The 12,393-nt window shown below is 33.6% G+C and overlaps 1 protein-coding gene across 1 annotated transcript in view; it reads left to right on the top strand.

Moving 5' to 3' along the window:
- The first annotated feature begins 374 nt into the window (after positions 1–374).
- The window catches only part of LOC119835041 (peroxisomal acyl-coenzyme A oxidase 3-like), a 13,900-nt gene continuing 1,881 nt past the window's right edge, over positions 375–12,393 (top strand). Inside the window, exons 1-11 of the mRNA XM_038359635.1 lie at positions 375–772; positions 1,888–2,025; positions 2,479–2,794; positions 5,766–5,937; positions 6,980–7,119; positions 8,532–8,674; positions 9,102–9,204; positions 9,504–9,641; positions 10,317–10,550; positions 10,820–10,974; positions 11,882–12,013. Of these exons, the coding sequence (XP_038215563.1) occupies positions 620–772; positions 1,888–2,025; positions 2,479–2,794; positions 5,766–5,937; positions 6,980–7,119; positions 8,532–8,674; positions 9,102–9,204; positions 9,504–9,641; positions 10,317–10,550; positions 10,820–10,974; positions 11,882–12,013 (1,824 nt within the window). The 5' untranslated portion in view covers positions 375–619. The remainder of the gene's footprint in view (positions 773–1,887; positions 2,026–2,478; positions 2,795–5,765; positions 5,938–6,979; positions 7,120–8,531; positions 8,675–9,101; positions 9,205–9,503; positions 9,642–10,316; positions 10,551–10,819; positions 10,975–11,881; positions 12,014–12,393) is intronic.

Below are 12,393 nucleotides of genomic sequence, written 5' to 3'. Positions count from 1 at the left end.
TCTGCAAAACTTTTGACTTTTGAAGTTTTAGCCACAGATAATTAATATACGCATATACGTGGTATTACCATAAACAAAGTTACATTACATATGATATAGGTCCTACATCTATGAAGTACAATATTATGTGTATGAACACTTGCTACTGAAATAAGGCTACATTGTAGAAAATGTAGGCCCAGGAAAAAAATTACCTAAAGGGTAAAAGCGTTTGTACATGCTCCCTTCATTTATTTCTCCACCTCACATGTCATCATAATTATTATCATGATTAGTTAGGCGTTAAATACGCCTAGGTACAGCTGTAATCGTGAACAGCTGATTCTGAAAGGCATATGACAATTCACGTATGACAGCTGACGGCTGACACAATAGTTTAACTTTTTGAAGTGGGTACAAAGTACAAAACAATAAACTTACTGGAGTTTTGATAATCAGCGATTATTGAACTTGAGGATAATAAACTTCATAATCGTCATGTTAGTGCTCTGAGTGGACGTGTTCGAGGTGAAAAGAATTAAAAACAAATTTGATTCTAACTACTTATTTTTTTAACATAAGTGAAATTTTATTGCAAATACTATAATTTAAAGTGATAAGTGCTATAAAAAGTATAAAAATGTGGTCTAATAAGCTTGTTGATGATGATGAGTTAGTTAAATATTTTCCGGATTTACCCAGCGGACCCTTAGATGGCTATAGAAAAAAGGCATCGTTCAATTGGCGTCGAATGAAACTGGTTTACGACAATTTAGCAACAATTAAAATAAAAGTAAGTTAAAAATGAGTACACTAGCAGCAATAATTAACCCACTTATTAAATACCTATGTGCACATTGTATATTTCTTATTAGCTATAATTTTTATTATATGTAAAAATAAACTAAAATGTCTTAACTATGCTCAAGTGTTACGTGTTGAAGCTTACCATTGAACAAAGTTTCTTCTTATCTACATACTTACCAGCATACACTTCTTTCAGACAAATCATTTTAGTGAATAATAATTTGTATTATTCATTTCAGCTTATCTGTTTGTTGTTTATATATATATTGTTATTGTAATTTTATCTATTTGCACAGGTATACATATTTTGATAGCCAGTATAGATAGCTTTGATAGTTGTTTGATACAAAGTTTTAGTCTTGTGTTTAGACAAGAGACTTTATCCATTCCATCATCCTTAACTATTAGTAATAACTATTAAACTATTATATTGAACTATTAAGTTCAAATAAGAACTTGTTTGAAATAGAAGTTACTTGTGTTTTATATTATTATGTGTGTATGTTATTGAGTTAATAATATACATTATTTTATCTCTTTGTTTATCTATAATAAAAATATAGATTAACATTAATTCTTATTTACAACATATAAGTATCTTGTTGTGATTTAACACTAATGAATGATTGATGGTGGTATAAATGGTTTTAACCCAATGCTTTTAATCAATAACATAGGAGTTATACAGTTTTTTAAGTTTTTAAATTAGAGCTAAATGACTTTGTAGAATAATATACAAGCTGTGGAATGTGATTACAAAAGCAAGGTTGTCTATAACACAACATATAAATGTTATGTTATATATGTTACAAATAAGGTCACAAATTTTTATTTAATAAAGTTCATGGTCACACATACTTGTTAATACCTATTTATCAATGGTCAAAATCACTAATACATGCTAATACAGCTGGTTATTTATTATTAGTAATTAGGGATTAATTTTTGATAACTGATTTTGTGTAAGATTTATATTGAATTGAATGTAATTTAATTTAAATTAGGTATATAAGATGTGAATCAAACCAGTTGATTCTTTTAATAAATATGAATTATGTACAAAATAAGTTTCTAACTACAAAGCTTTAAAATTTGTTTTAGCATGACATCTGGAACTTCATGCAGAATCATCCCTTATTCCAACATTCCGATACGCCTCTGTCTATGGATGAGCAGAGGCATTTGGCTGTTAAGAGAATGTATGTCTACTACAATGAACAATTTGCACCATTGCATAAGGTAGAGCAGTATTTTAATTATTATCTTTGAAACAACTTGAAGGAAGGAAGTGGTTCTCATTGCAAATGAATTTTTTTCGGGTTTGTTACCTGATCATTAGACGGGTGTTTAGTACACCCGTCTAATGATAATCTTTATGATTCTTATTTAAGTTTGATCCAATTCTGGCAATTTAAAAGTTTTTTGTTAAAATGTTAAAAATTACTCACTGTAAATAGAAAACTGAAACAAATGATTTATGTGTGGTTGAATAAAATCATAAAAAATATTTATATATAACAAACAACATATTATTATGATAAGACTTGACATCTTCTATGCTATAAAGTATAAAAAATTACCAACACTGGTTGTTTACAATATGCATGTTAAATTATTATATAATAATATAAATTCCACTATAAGTGTATACATATTTACTTATATAAACTGTCCCCAATCCGAAACGTCTAGATCGCTGAAGATCCACGAATATTCCAAGCGGAGTCCGAAGCGATGTTCATGTTCGACAGCTCGATGGCGGTGAAAGTATCCCTCACGTTTCGAATGTTCGCGAACACGATACAAGGGAGTGGGAAACCGCATCACTACAGGTTTATCGAGGATATAGAGAAGGCGAGGATTGGCGGATGCTTCGCTCTCACTGAAGTGTCGCATGGTTCTAACGCCAAGGGAATGAGAACAACGGCCACGTACTGCCCGGAGACGAAGGAGTTCATACTGCATACACCGGATTTTGAAGCTGCGAAATTCTGGGTGGGATGTATGGGTAAGTAGTATATTATACTGGCTGACCCGGCAAACGCTGTTCTGCCTTACTCTTATCGTTTAGGGGTATGAAAAATAGATGTTGATCAATTCTCAGACCTGGAAACAAAATTTCATGAAAATTGAATCCATCCGTTTCGGATATGTATTGCTACTAACATTGTGAAACGAGAATTAAGAAAAAAAAATCCTTTAGCGTTATAGAAGACTCGGTCCGCTGCGACTTCGCCCGTCGTACATATATAGATTATAGACTATAGCATTTAGGGACCACTTACATATCTAGCAATGAAGGAGTTTTTGTAATTAAATTGAAAATATTGTCATGCAGAAACTATTATTTATATCTTGTAAAGTTGTAATAGCCGCCTGGTAACTTAAATGGTATGGATAATGGTAATGGATTATGATTAAATGTCCAGTCATCACGTAAATACAAAACCTATTGTTACAATATTTAAGTCAATGCCAATGAAAGTTGCAAAAATATACATCCATTTCCTATATATATACACGGTGTGCGTTGTTGAAAAAAGCTAAGAAATTGGTACGTATATAGCATTTCATAGATTAACTGATAAGAGAATCCAACAAAATTTTTGTATGTCCATTTTTTATAATGTCTAGGTCGAAAATTGTAAAAAAAATATTTAACTGTTTATTTATATGTAGCGGCCCGCCCCGGCTTCACTCGTGGTACATATAGCCTATAGCCTTCCTCAAGAAATGGGCTATCTAACACTGAAAGAATTTGAGAAATCTTGAAAGAATAGAAAAAAATTGATTACGAGGCGGATCTTTTTTTCTGTTCTTTCAAAATTTCTCATTTATAAAGCATTTCAATCCTATAAAAGTAAATATTAAACTGAAAGAATTTTTTAAATCGGACCAGTAATTCTTAAGATGAGTGTGTTCAAACAAACAAACTGCTTTATATTAATAGTATGGATTTAATAGGCAGTCGCCCATATAACTAAAAATAAATTCAAATTCAAATTCAAAATAATTTATTGTAAAATATAACATACGTCTACTGAATTATATGTAAATCAGTACTTGTAGAATTGCACGCCTCATAAGCGGAGCGTTGAGGTAGTGCTCTACTCTCGCTTAACGAAAATCAAGGGATTTTTTGAACTAAAAGTATCTGTAAATATTTTCTATCGCACTTGTAGAATAATATTTATACATAATTGTCAAGAAAAAACACTAGTTTCAACACTCATTACATTTTTAAATCTTATTTTGCTTTGTAAATAACTAAAAAAAAATGTTTAAAAAAATTATTCTAAGCCTGTCCGTTTGTATGTATGTATGTAAACCGGCGTGGTCACGATAACTCGCGAAAAACTTAACTAATCGAATTTAAGTTTAAAAAAATAACGTTTCGGTATCATCTAAATTTATTTCCTTTCGAAGATCACGGTCGAATTCAATGTAATTTAATTTTAATTGACAAAACAAAAATCCACTTATCGAATGTATATTTATATTTCATCAACTATTTTTTTTCTGTTACGTTATGAAAAAGGCTCGTTTACAATACATGCGTGTAGAACTTTATTTTTCCATTTCTGGGTGGACAATGGCGCGAAAAATTTAAGTCTTTTTTTTTTTTATTTTTTTCTTGTAAAAATTAAAAACCGCTATGAGGCGTGCACTTTTGGATTTTCCAAACTTTTTTTATAAATTTTTACCGATAAATATACACAACTTTCTTTTTTAAAGTAAATTGGTAGAAGATGTTCCTAGCCCTTGTTTAGTAAACGCGTATAATCATTTTTCACCTCAAAAATTACATAATAATATGGTTACCGGCGATTGGAAACGATTGCTTTAATTATTTTAATTTATGTACATTCATCATTATGTGTACAAGCACTCTGCAGAGGTCAATAGTGCTAAGTTATGAACAAAGTCTAAAATTATAATCATGTATAATGGTTATTACTTATTAATTTTCGTCAACGTGTTTTTACGAATAATAGCTAGACACGTTTAAACCTAACCTTTTCACCATTGTATAACACTAGCTGCAATCCCGCGGTTTCACCCGCGTAAGTCCGTATCCCGTAGGGATATCGGGATAAAAAGTTGCCTTTATGTTATTCTAGCTGTCCAGCTATCTAGGTACCAAATTTCATAGAAATCGGTTCAGTAGTTTTTGCGTGAAATAGCTGTTGCTCTTTCACGCAAAAACTACGCACACACATCCTTACAAACTTTCGCATTTATAATATTAGTAGGAAGTAGGATAGGACTAGTAGGAAGTAGGATTAAAATTGCGTAGGTATGTTTCACTTGCGTGACGAAACGGTTGCACGTAAAATAGCTAATATATAAATAATTATCCCCTTTACATTAAACGCCGTGTTTCTATAAGAAATAGAAATTTCCAGAACGATTCTTTATCACGCTTTCGCGGTGATATATGGATTCTAGAAGAAGTCAACCTACTAATATTATTAACGTGAAAGTTTGTGAGAATGTATGGATATTTTATTACTGTTGTTATATTACTTCTTTCTCTATTGGGATCTGTTTAACATTTGGTACAGACATAGATTATAGTCTGGAATCTGGATTAACAGATAACCTACATTTTAGCCGCAGGTTTCAGCTAGTATTTAATAAATCTATACTAATATTATAAAGCTAAAGATTTTGTTTGTTTGAACGCACTTATCTCAGGAACTACTGGTCTGATTTGAAAAATTCTTTCAGTGTTAGATTGCCCATTTATTGAGGAAGACTATAGGCTGTATATGTACCACGGGCGAAGCCGGGGCGGACCGCTAGTACAAGATACAAGCGTATATGTTATTTTTTAGGTTGTCAGTTTTAATGTATAATATTTTGGTCTAGTCTTTAAATTTTTTTTTGTATTTTTCTGTTTCCGTGTGGCTTTGTTATCAATAAATGTTTTATTTATTTATTTATTTTATTTATTCACTAATTGTGCTCAATTACAGGGAAATGTGCGACTCACGCGATCGTATACGCAATGCTGATATCGAATGGTACAAACCACGGCTTGCACTCATTCATCGTGCCCATACGGGATCCGAAAACCTTGAGGCCCTTCGCCGGAGTCACCGTGGGTGATATCGGTGAAAAGATTGGACTCAATGGGGTGGACAATGGGTGAGAGTTTGGGGCTTTATTATTAATTTGAGTAGCTGATATGCTGGCATGAAAATGAGAATGAAATATGGCCTAGGTCACTCTAGATTTTAGAATGTAGCTTCCGCTGGTGAAAGAAATTTCGAATTGGGTTGGAAGACTTTATAATATTGGATAACAAGTATAAACTGCCCTAAATACATACTAAACACAAAACAAAAATACATAAATATAAACAGAGATGTATAACGAATTTGAGTATTACAAGCGTTTGTCGTAGGATGAATATCTATGTTTAACATTACAAAAAACTACTTGTTTGGAATATAAATGCATCTGAATCGATTTCTGTACATATTCATGTTTTTATCACGCTTTTTTGATAAACCGACAAAGTTCTTTTAGTCTCAATTGCATCTATTAATTGATACTAAAGGAACATTGTACACTTCTCTAGGATCATTGACAATACAGTAATTTTTTAAGTTTATCTTATTATCCTGCCAGGGTTAAATCATTTCTTTACGTGTACTACATACAAGAGAGCAAGTGAGAGAATTTTAAGAAAGAGCAATTTTTATTCAACATCACATAATAAAGTTCTCGAAATATGTACTAACCAAATTATCTAACAAATAACAAAAATAAAATAATAAAAAATTTAACTAATTAGAACCACACTGGGTTCCAAAAAGGGTAATTACTCAGTTACTTAGTACTCGTTAATTTCAATAGCCGTTATTCGGATTCATGGATTCTATCATTAAGGCGTGTTTTTTTTTTAATTTACAATAAATTTATTCTAATATATATCAGCTTGCATCTTTGCTGGCTTTGAACGCTTATAAATAATAGTATAATATATGTGTACTGAATTACATAAAGATCCGATCACTTGTTTTTACGTAAAAAGTGCAAGCATCCCTATTATTATATCCACCATTTTGATAGTATTTCATAAGGTTACCTACTACAGTTTATATACATTTATTTTGAAATCAGAAAAATCAACTTAAATATCGCATTTTACTCAACAAACCTCCAAAATCGAATCTTATTCCAGTTTCGTTATGTTCAACAAATACCGGATTCCAAAAGACTTGGCGCTGGACAAGCTGGGCGGAGTGGACGATAACGGGGTCTACCAGACGCCGTTCCGAGACCCCAACAAGAGGTTTGGAGCCGCCCTGGGTATATTATCGGGTGAGTTGAGATGGGTGTTTATTTCATAGGGATACCATACTAAAAATGCAATTAAACTATTCAATAAAAGTCGTGATTGAAATAGTCCAGGTATCTCTTATTTATTTCCTTAAGTAATAAGGAGAAAAAGTATGCTGACTTTGTAATTCATATCAAAATATTTTTTTAATTTTTATTTTTATTATATTATTCATTTTTATTTCCACTTAATCACTAACAATTATTATTTTTCACCGTGCCATCAATTTGTGTTATCCTTGATAATGTATCATCTAAAACCGTCTGAACATACAGCAAAAAATAACTTAGTTCTTAAGGATATTAACTTTTCAGTTAATGGCTCACAAAAGACATATGTGAAATGTTGTTGGTTCAACTGATTGACAATTTAGATCTTTTGCTTAACATTTGGTTTTTCTGCTTGCTTTTAAGAGAATATATGACTATGAATATTTTAATTTTTAAGTTATTATTTCAATTACATAAATATTTATAGAAGATAATAGATAATAAGATAATATTAATAAATCTGGATGTTTTATAAACAGCCATTAAGTCACAAACTCAAGAAACTTTGTGTTGTAGAAATGACAAGACATTAATTTATATTATGTGTTTTAATTTCCGTTTACCCATTTTTTCTTGTAATTATATAGATATTATAAAAAAGAAAAATTTATATGAGTGTTAAAAATATGTAGTTCTTCTAATAATATTTTTCCTGCATAAAACTTTAGGTATAATGTCAATGTTGACATTGAATTTTGAAACACTATACATTTGTCTTAGACTTACATATCATTTTATCTTTCACATCATTTTATTATACATTTGTACTAAATGTTTTTGTACAAATGTATGTTTCAAAGTTTGAAATTTTCTATCCCACATTATAAACATGTTTTGACATTTCATCCTTGTACTGTTTCTTTATACAGAGTAGAGATTAATTTAAACATTGATTACAAAAGGTTGTGAGTGAACTGTAATTAAATGTTAAAGTTAACCAATTATTATGAGATAATTACTTGCTGTACAGTGCTCGACTCTGTTGCGAATATTCGATGATTCTTCTGATTTAATCATTAAGAAGATAGAAACACGGTCAATTTTAATTTATTGTCAATGAATCATTTATAAGGCTAATTTTAACACTTATTACAAGAGAAATGATAATGTTCAACCGACACCGACATTTTTAGTGATTTTTTTTTGGTTTGTTACTCTATAACTCCGTGGGCTTTCCGATTGATGAGATTTTTTGTGTGTTTGATTTGATATTATTGTGTATGGATCAAAGATTCCATTTTAGAGCTCATTTATTGAAAAAAAAAAGCAATCGAAAAAAGTTTTCACTTAATACCAGAGTATCTACAGTAGGTAAGTCAATTGAAAATGAGTTTTATTTCCAGGCGGTAGAGTGCACATAACATCGATAACGACTCACTATCTCGTCAAAGCTATGGTGATCGCCATTAGATATTCCGCAGTGAGAAAACAGTTCGGCGCCGAAAATGGCGCTGACGAAACACCTGTACTGGAATATCAGCAGCAGGTAATTGAGAAACCACATTCATTTTATTTATTTATATATTTGATATTGCATAAGTTACACTGAAAGACCCAAAACGTTTAATGACCAAAAATATGACGCGTTGTGACAATACAGAAATTCCAACACGTGATATGTTAGTGTAGCATTCATCGGTTCACTGAAACTGTAGTGATAAAATTTTTTTCTTTACAAATGTTTGTTTCTTTTTAGTTATTTTTTTAAATAGAAAGAGAAATTTTCGACCTATACCACGTGGCTCAGAGGTCAGGCGTTGCCACGGTACGGCCAGCGACGCGGGTTCAAATCCCGCCTCGTATTTTTTTCTATTCTTTAAAAATTTCTCTTATTATTATTATATTCTACTCTGCATCCCATTTTTCCAGCACTCGACCTATTAAAATGTAAAACATCACCTCTATCGTTTCAGCAAATCCGATTATTGCCGTATCTCGCGGCTGCCTACGCGTTCCGCGTGTTCTGTTCTTGGTTTAGCGTAACACACGTTAATATAACCATCGATAACTTCATGGGTAAGAGTATTTTTATTTTTTAATAGCTTCGGCTTCGGCTTTTTTTAACATTATTTTAAAACTAGGCGCTAACTATAATGTCCTTACCAAATATAACATCAACAATATAGTGTATATCTCCCAATTTGAAGCAAACATTAAAACAAACAAACTTTCACGTTTATAATGTTAATGTGATAGTGCGATGTACTTTTTAATTTTTATTTTAATATAACTTAAAGCTAGACGCTAACTATAATGTCCTCACCACATATAACATCAACAACCCATACAACACGCGTATATTTCCCAATATGAAGGCAAACTGGAGAACGCGGCGAGCACCGGTATAGAGATGCACGCGCTGTCGTCGGCGGTGAAGCCGCTGTGCGGGTGGCTCGCGCGGGACGCCGTGCAGAACTGCAGGGAGGCTTGCGGCGGACACGGCTATTTGAGAGGCGAGTTGCCGTACCACATGACTGTGTTTATTTTTGTTATATAATACATTGAATGCGCGAGTCGGGCACGTGCGAGTTCGAGTTGGGCCAGCTCTCGCCGGAACAACAAATCCGGTATCGTACGGTGAGTGGGGGAGCCGGAAGCTTGTTGCCTTTTTTTAAACTCAAACATATATTTATTCAATTAGACTTCTTATAGAATCACTTTGGAATTGTCATTTTATACAGTTTAAACATTTACCAGTTGTCTAACACAGGATTGCCTACTGGATAAGGAAAGCCTTATAGCCAACTCCTTAAAACAGCGCTTTCGCAGAGGCACTAACTTTGTGAATGATTATGAACGGTAGTGATCGCTTACCATCGGGCGAACCACCAGCTCAGTTGCCCGCTATAGCATAAAAAAATGTATGCAATGTTGCCCCTCATTAATCGGACATATTTGATTAAAAACTTTATACCCTTAACAAGAACAGTTCACAAAAAGTCATTCCATGAGTTATTTTTTTATCCGGATTATGATCGTCAGGATGACATAAATTTCTTGGGAGACAATTTAAATTAATTCTGTTATTTATGCTCTCGCGGTCAGAATTGTGACCGCAAAGGCCACTGGGGGCGATGTCGTCGCACACACAACTAACAAGTGTATTTACATTAACCGTTCAATTACAGCGGCGGGCATTGGCGACATACGTAATGACAATGACGCCAATTGCACCTACGAGGGCGAGAACAGCCTGCTCCTGCAGCAGACCAGCAACTGGCTGCTCGGCGTGTGGCCGAGGAGGAAGCTCCTCAGCGCTGCTGATGCTCCGCTCGGCTCCCTGGAGTTTTTGGATGGAGCTGATGATGCACTAGCCAAGACTTGCCAGTGGTGGAAGGTGGAGGAGCTTATGGATCCCTATAGTGCGTGTTATACTATATTTCGCATGCGGCGTTCCCTTCCAGATAATAGATACTAGCGTTTGTCCATCTCAAAAGTTTCATGTCATTTGTTACAAGGCCAGATTTTATTTCAAAACCATACTTAATGTAAGAAATTTATACTATATACATCCATTAGATAAGGTGGTATAAAAACGAATGAACAGAACTCTTTATAGAATATCGATCTGGGTTTTATTTTACTGCATTTTATTGAGGAACAATCTATATATTCCCATTTTTTTTTTCAGATTTAACGCAAATGTACAAATGGCTGACCGCGTACACGCTCAAGATGACGTACGACAAAGTGCAGAAGCTGAAGCAGGAGGGAAAGAACAACTTGCAGGCTAAGAACGAGTCGCAGTCCTATAACGCGGTTGCCTTGTCGTGTATTTACGGAGAGGTATACTCAAAATTATATATTACTAGCTGTTGCCCGCAGCTTCGCCCGCACGGTCTACATAAATGTTCATGGTATAGACTTTCATCCCCTATATTATCCCCTTGGTGGTAGTATTTTTCAAAAGCCTTCCTTAGCGAATACCTACCTCATAACATCTATCTTTATGTCAAATTTCAGCCCGATCCATCCAATGGTTTGGGCTGCGCGTTGATGGACCACTATGTCAATAAAGTCACATTTGAGTTATATATATTTAGATTTATTAGATAGATTAGATATGCTAGCAATTTTCTATGAATAGTTTCTTAATCTATACTAATATTATAAAGCTGAAGAATTTCTTTGTTTGGTTGAACGTGCCAATCTCAGGAACAGGTCTGAACTTAAAAATTCATTTAGCTGTATGTACAACGGACCGCTTGTATAACTTCACTACTTCTACAAGACAGTGAAAGACTTGGCCAGCGTGATGGATTACCGCCTGAACACTCATAGGAGGCCGGTTGTTACTTGTTCCTATTAAAATTGGGTTGCCGGGTTGCCTGGTAGAGATCACTTCAGAGTGATAAGGCCGCCCAACAAATTGTACTCTTTTTCTTTTTTACTTCTTATCTACTATATAAAAATAAGTCGGGTTTTCCTTCCTGACGCTATAACTCCAGAACGCACGAACCGATTTCCACGGTTTTGCATTCGTTGGAAAGGTCTCGGGCTCCGTGAAGTTTATAGCAAAGAAAATTCAGGAAAAATTTCAACAGAAAAGCGGGAAAAACGAAGCCATCTGGTGGCGAAACGGAGTTCGCCGAGTTTGCTAGTTAATATATATATTTTTAAGTTTCCTGTACAATTTTTGTTAAAGAGTAATAAATAAATAAAATAAAATTTGTCTGCGATCTATCTCTTCCAGAATTTCATAATCAACCACTTCTACAAGACGGTGAAAGAGTTTCCCGACGAGGCGTGCAGGAAAGTTTTGCTCGACCTGGTCTCGCTGTACGGAGCGTTCTTGTTGGAGAAACATATGGCGACCTTGTATATTGTGAGTAACGTTTATTTTTACACTTTAACACACTTTTAATAGATTTACATGTATGTTGTATGTAACAGTCTCATTTAGACTCTATTTTGACCCACTTTAAATGAATAGTTTAAGTTAAAATTTTATACACTTGTCAAGGATTGGTCACAATACCAAAATCGTATCGGTTTATCTTAGTATTCTACATGGTTTGCTGGAATTAAATAGTTTACGTTTAGTCTGTATAAGAGCAAGTGGAACAATTTAGTTGATTCTAACACTAAAGCACGTTTAAAGCACGCCAGGACGGTTACTTCACCCGAGATGTACCTTATTCCAATACCATTAAGGAGTATATTCCCGTGCGCCAGGGCGGCTACTTCACCCGCGATGTACCTTAT

Source organism: Zerene cesonia, chromosome 20 (genome assembly GCF_012273895.1).
Source record: "Zerene cesonia ecotype Mississippi chromosome 20, Zerene_cesonia_1.1, whole genome shotgun sequence".
NCBI classification, from domain to species: Eukaryota; Metazoa; Arthropoda; class Insecta; order Lepidoptera; family Pieridae; genus Zerene; species Zerene cesonia.
The sequence above is the reverse complement of the archived record's forward strand: the minus strand, read 5'-3'. Positions and strand labels throughout refer to the sequence as shown.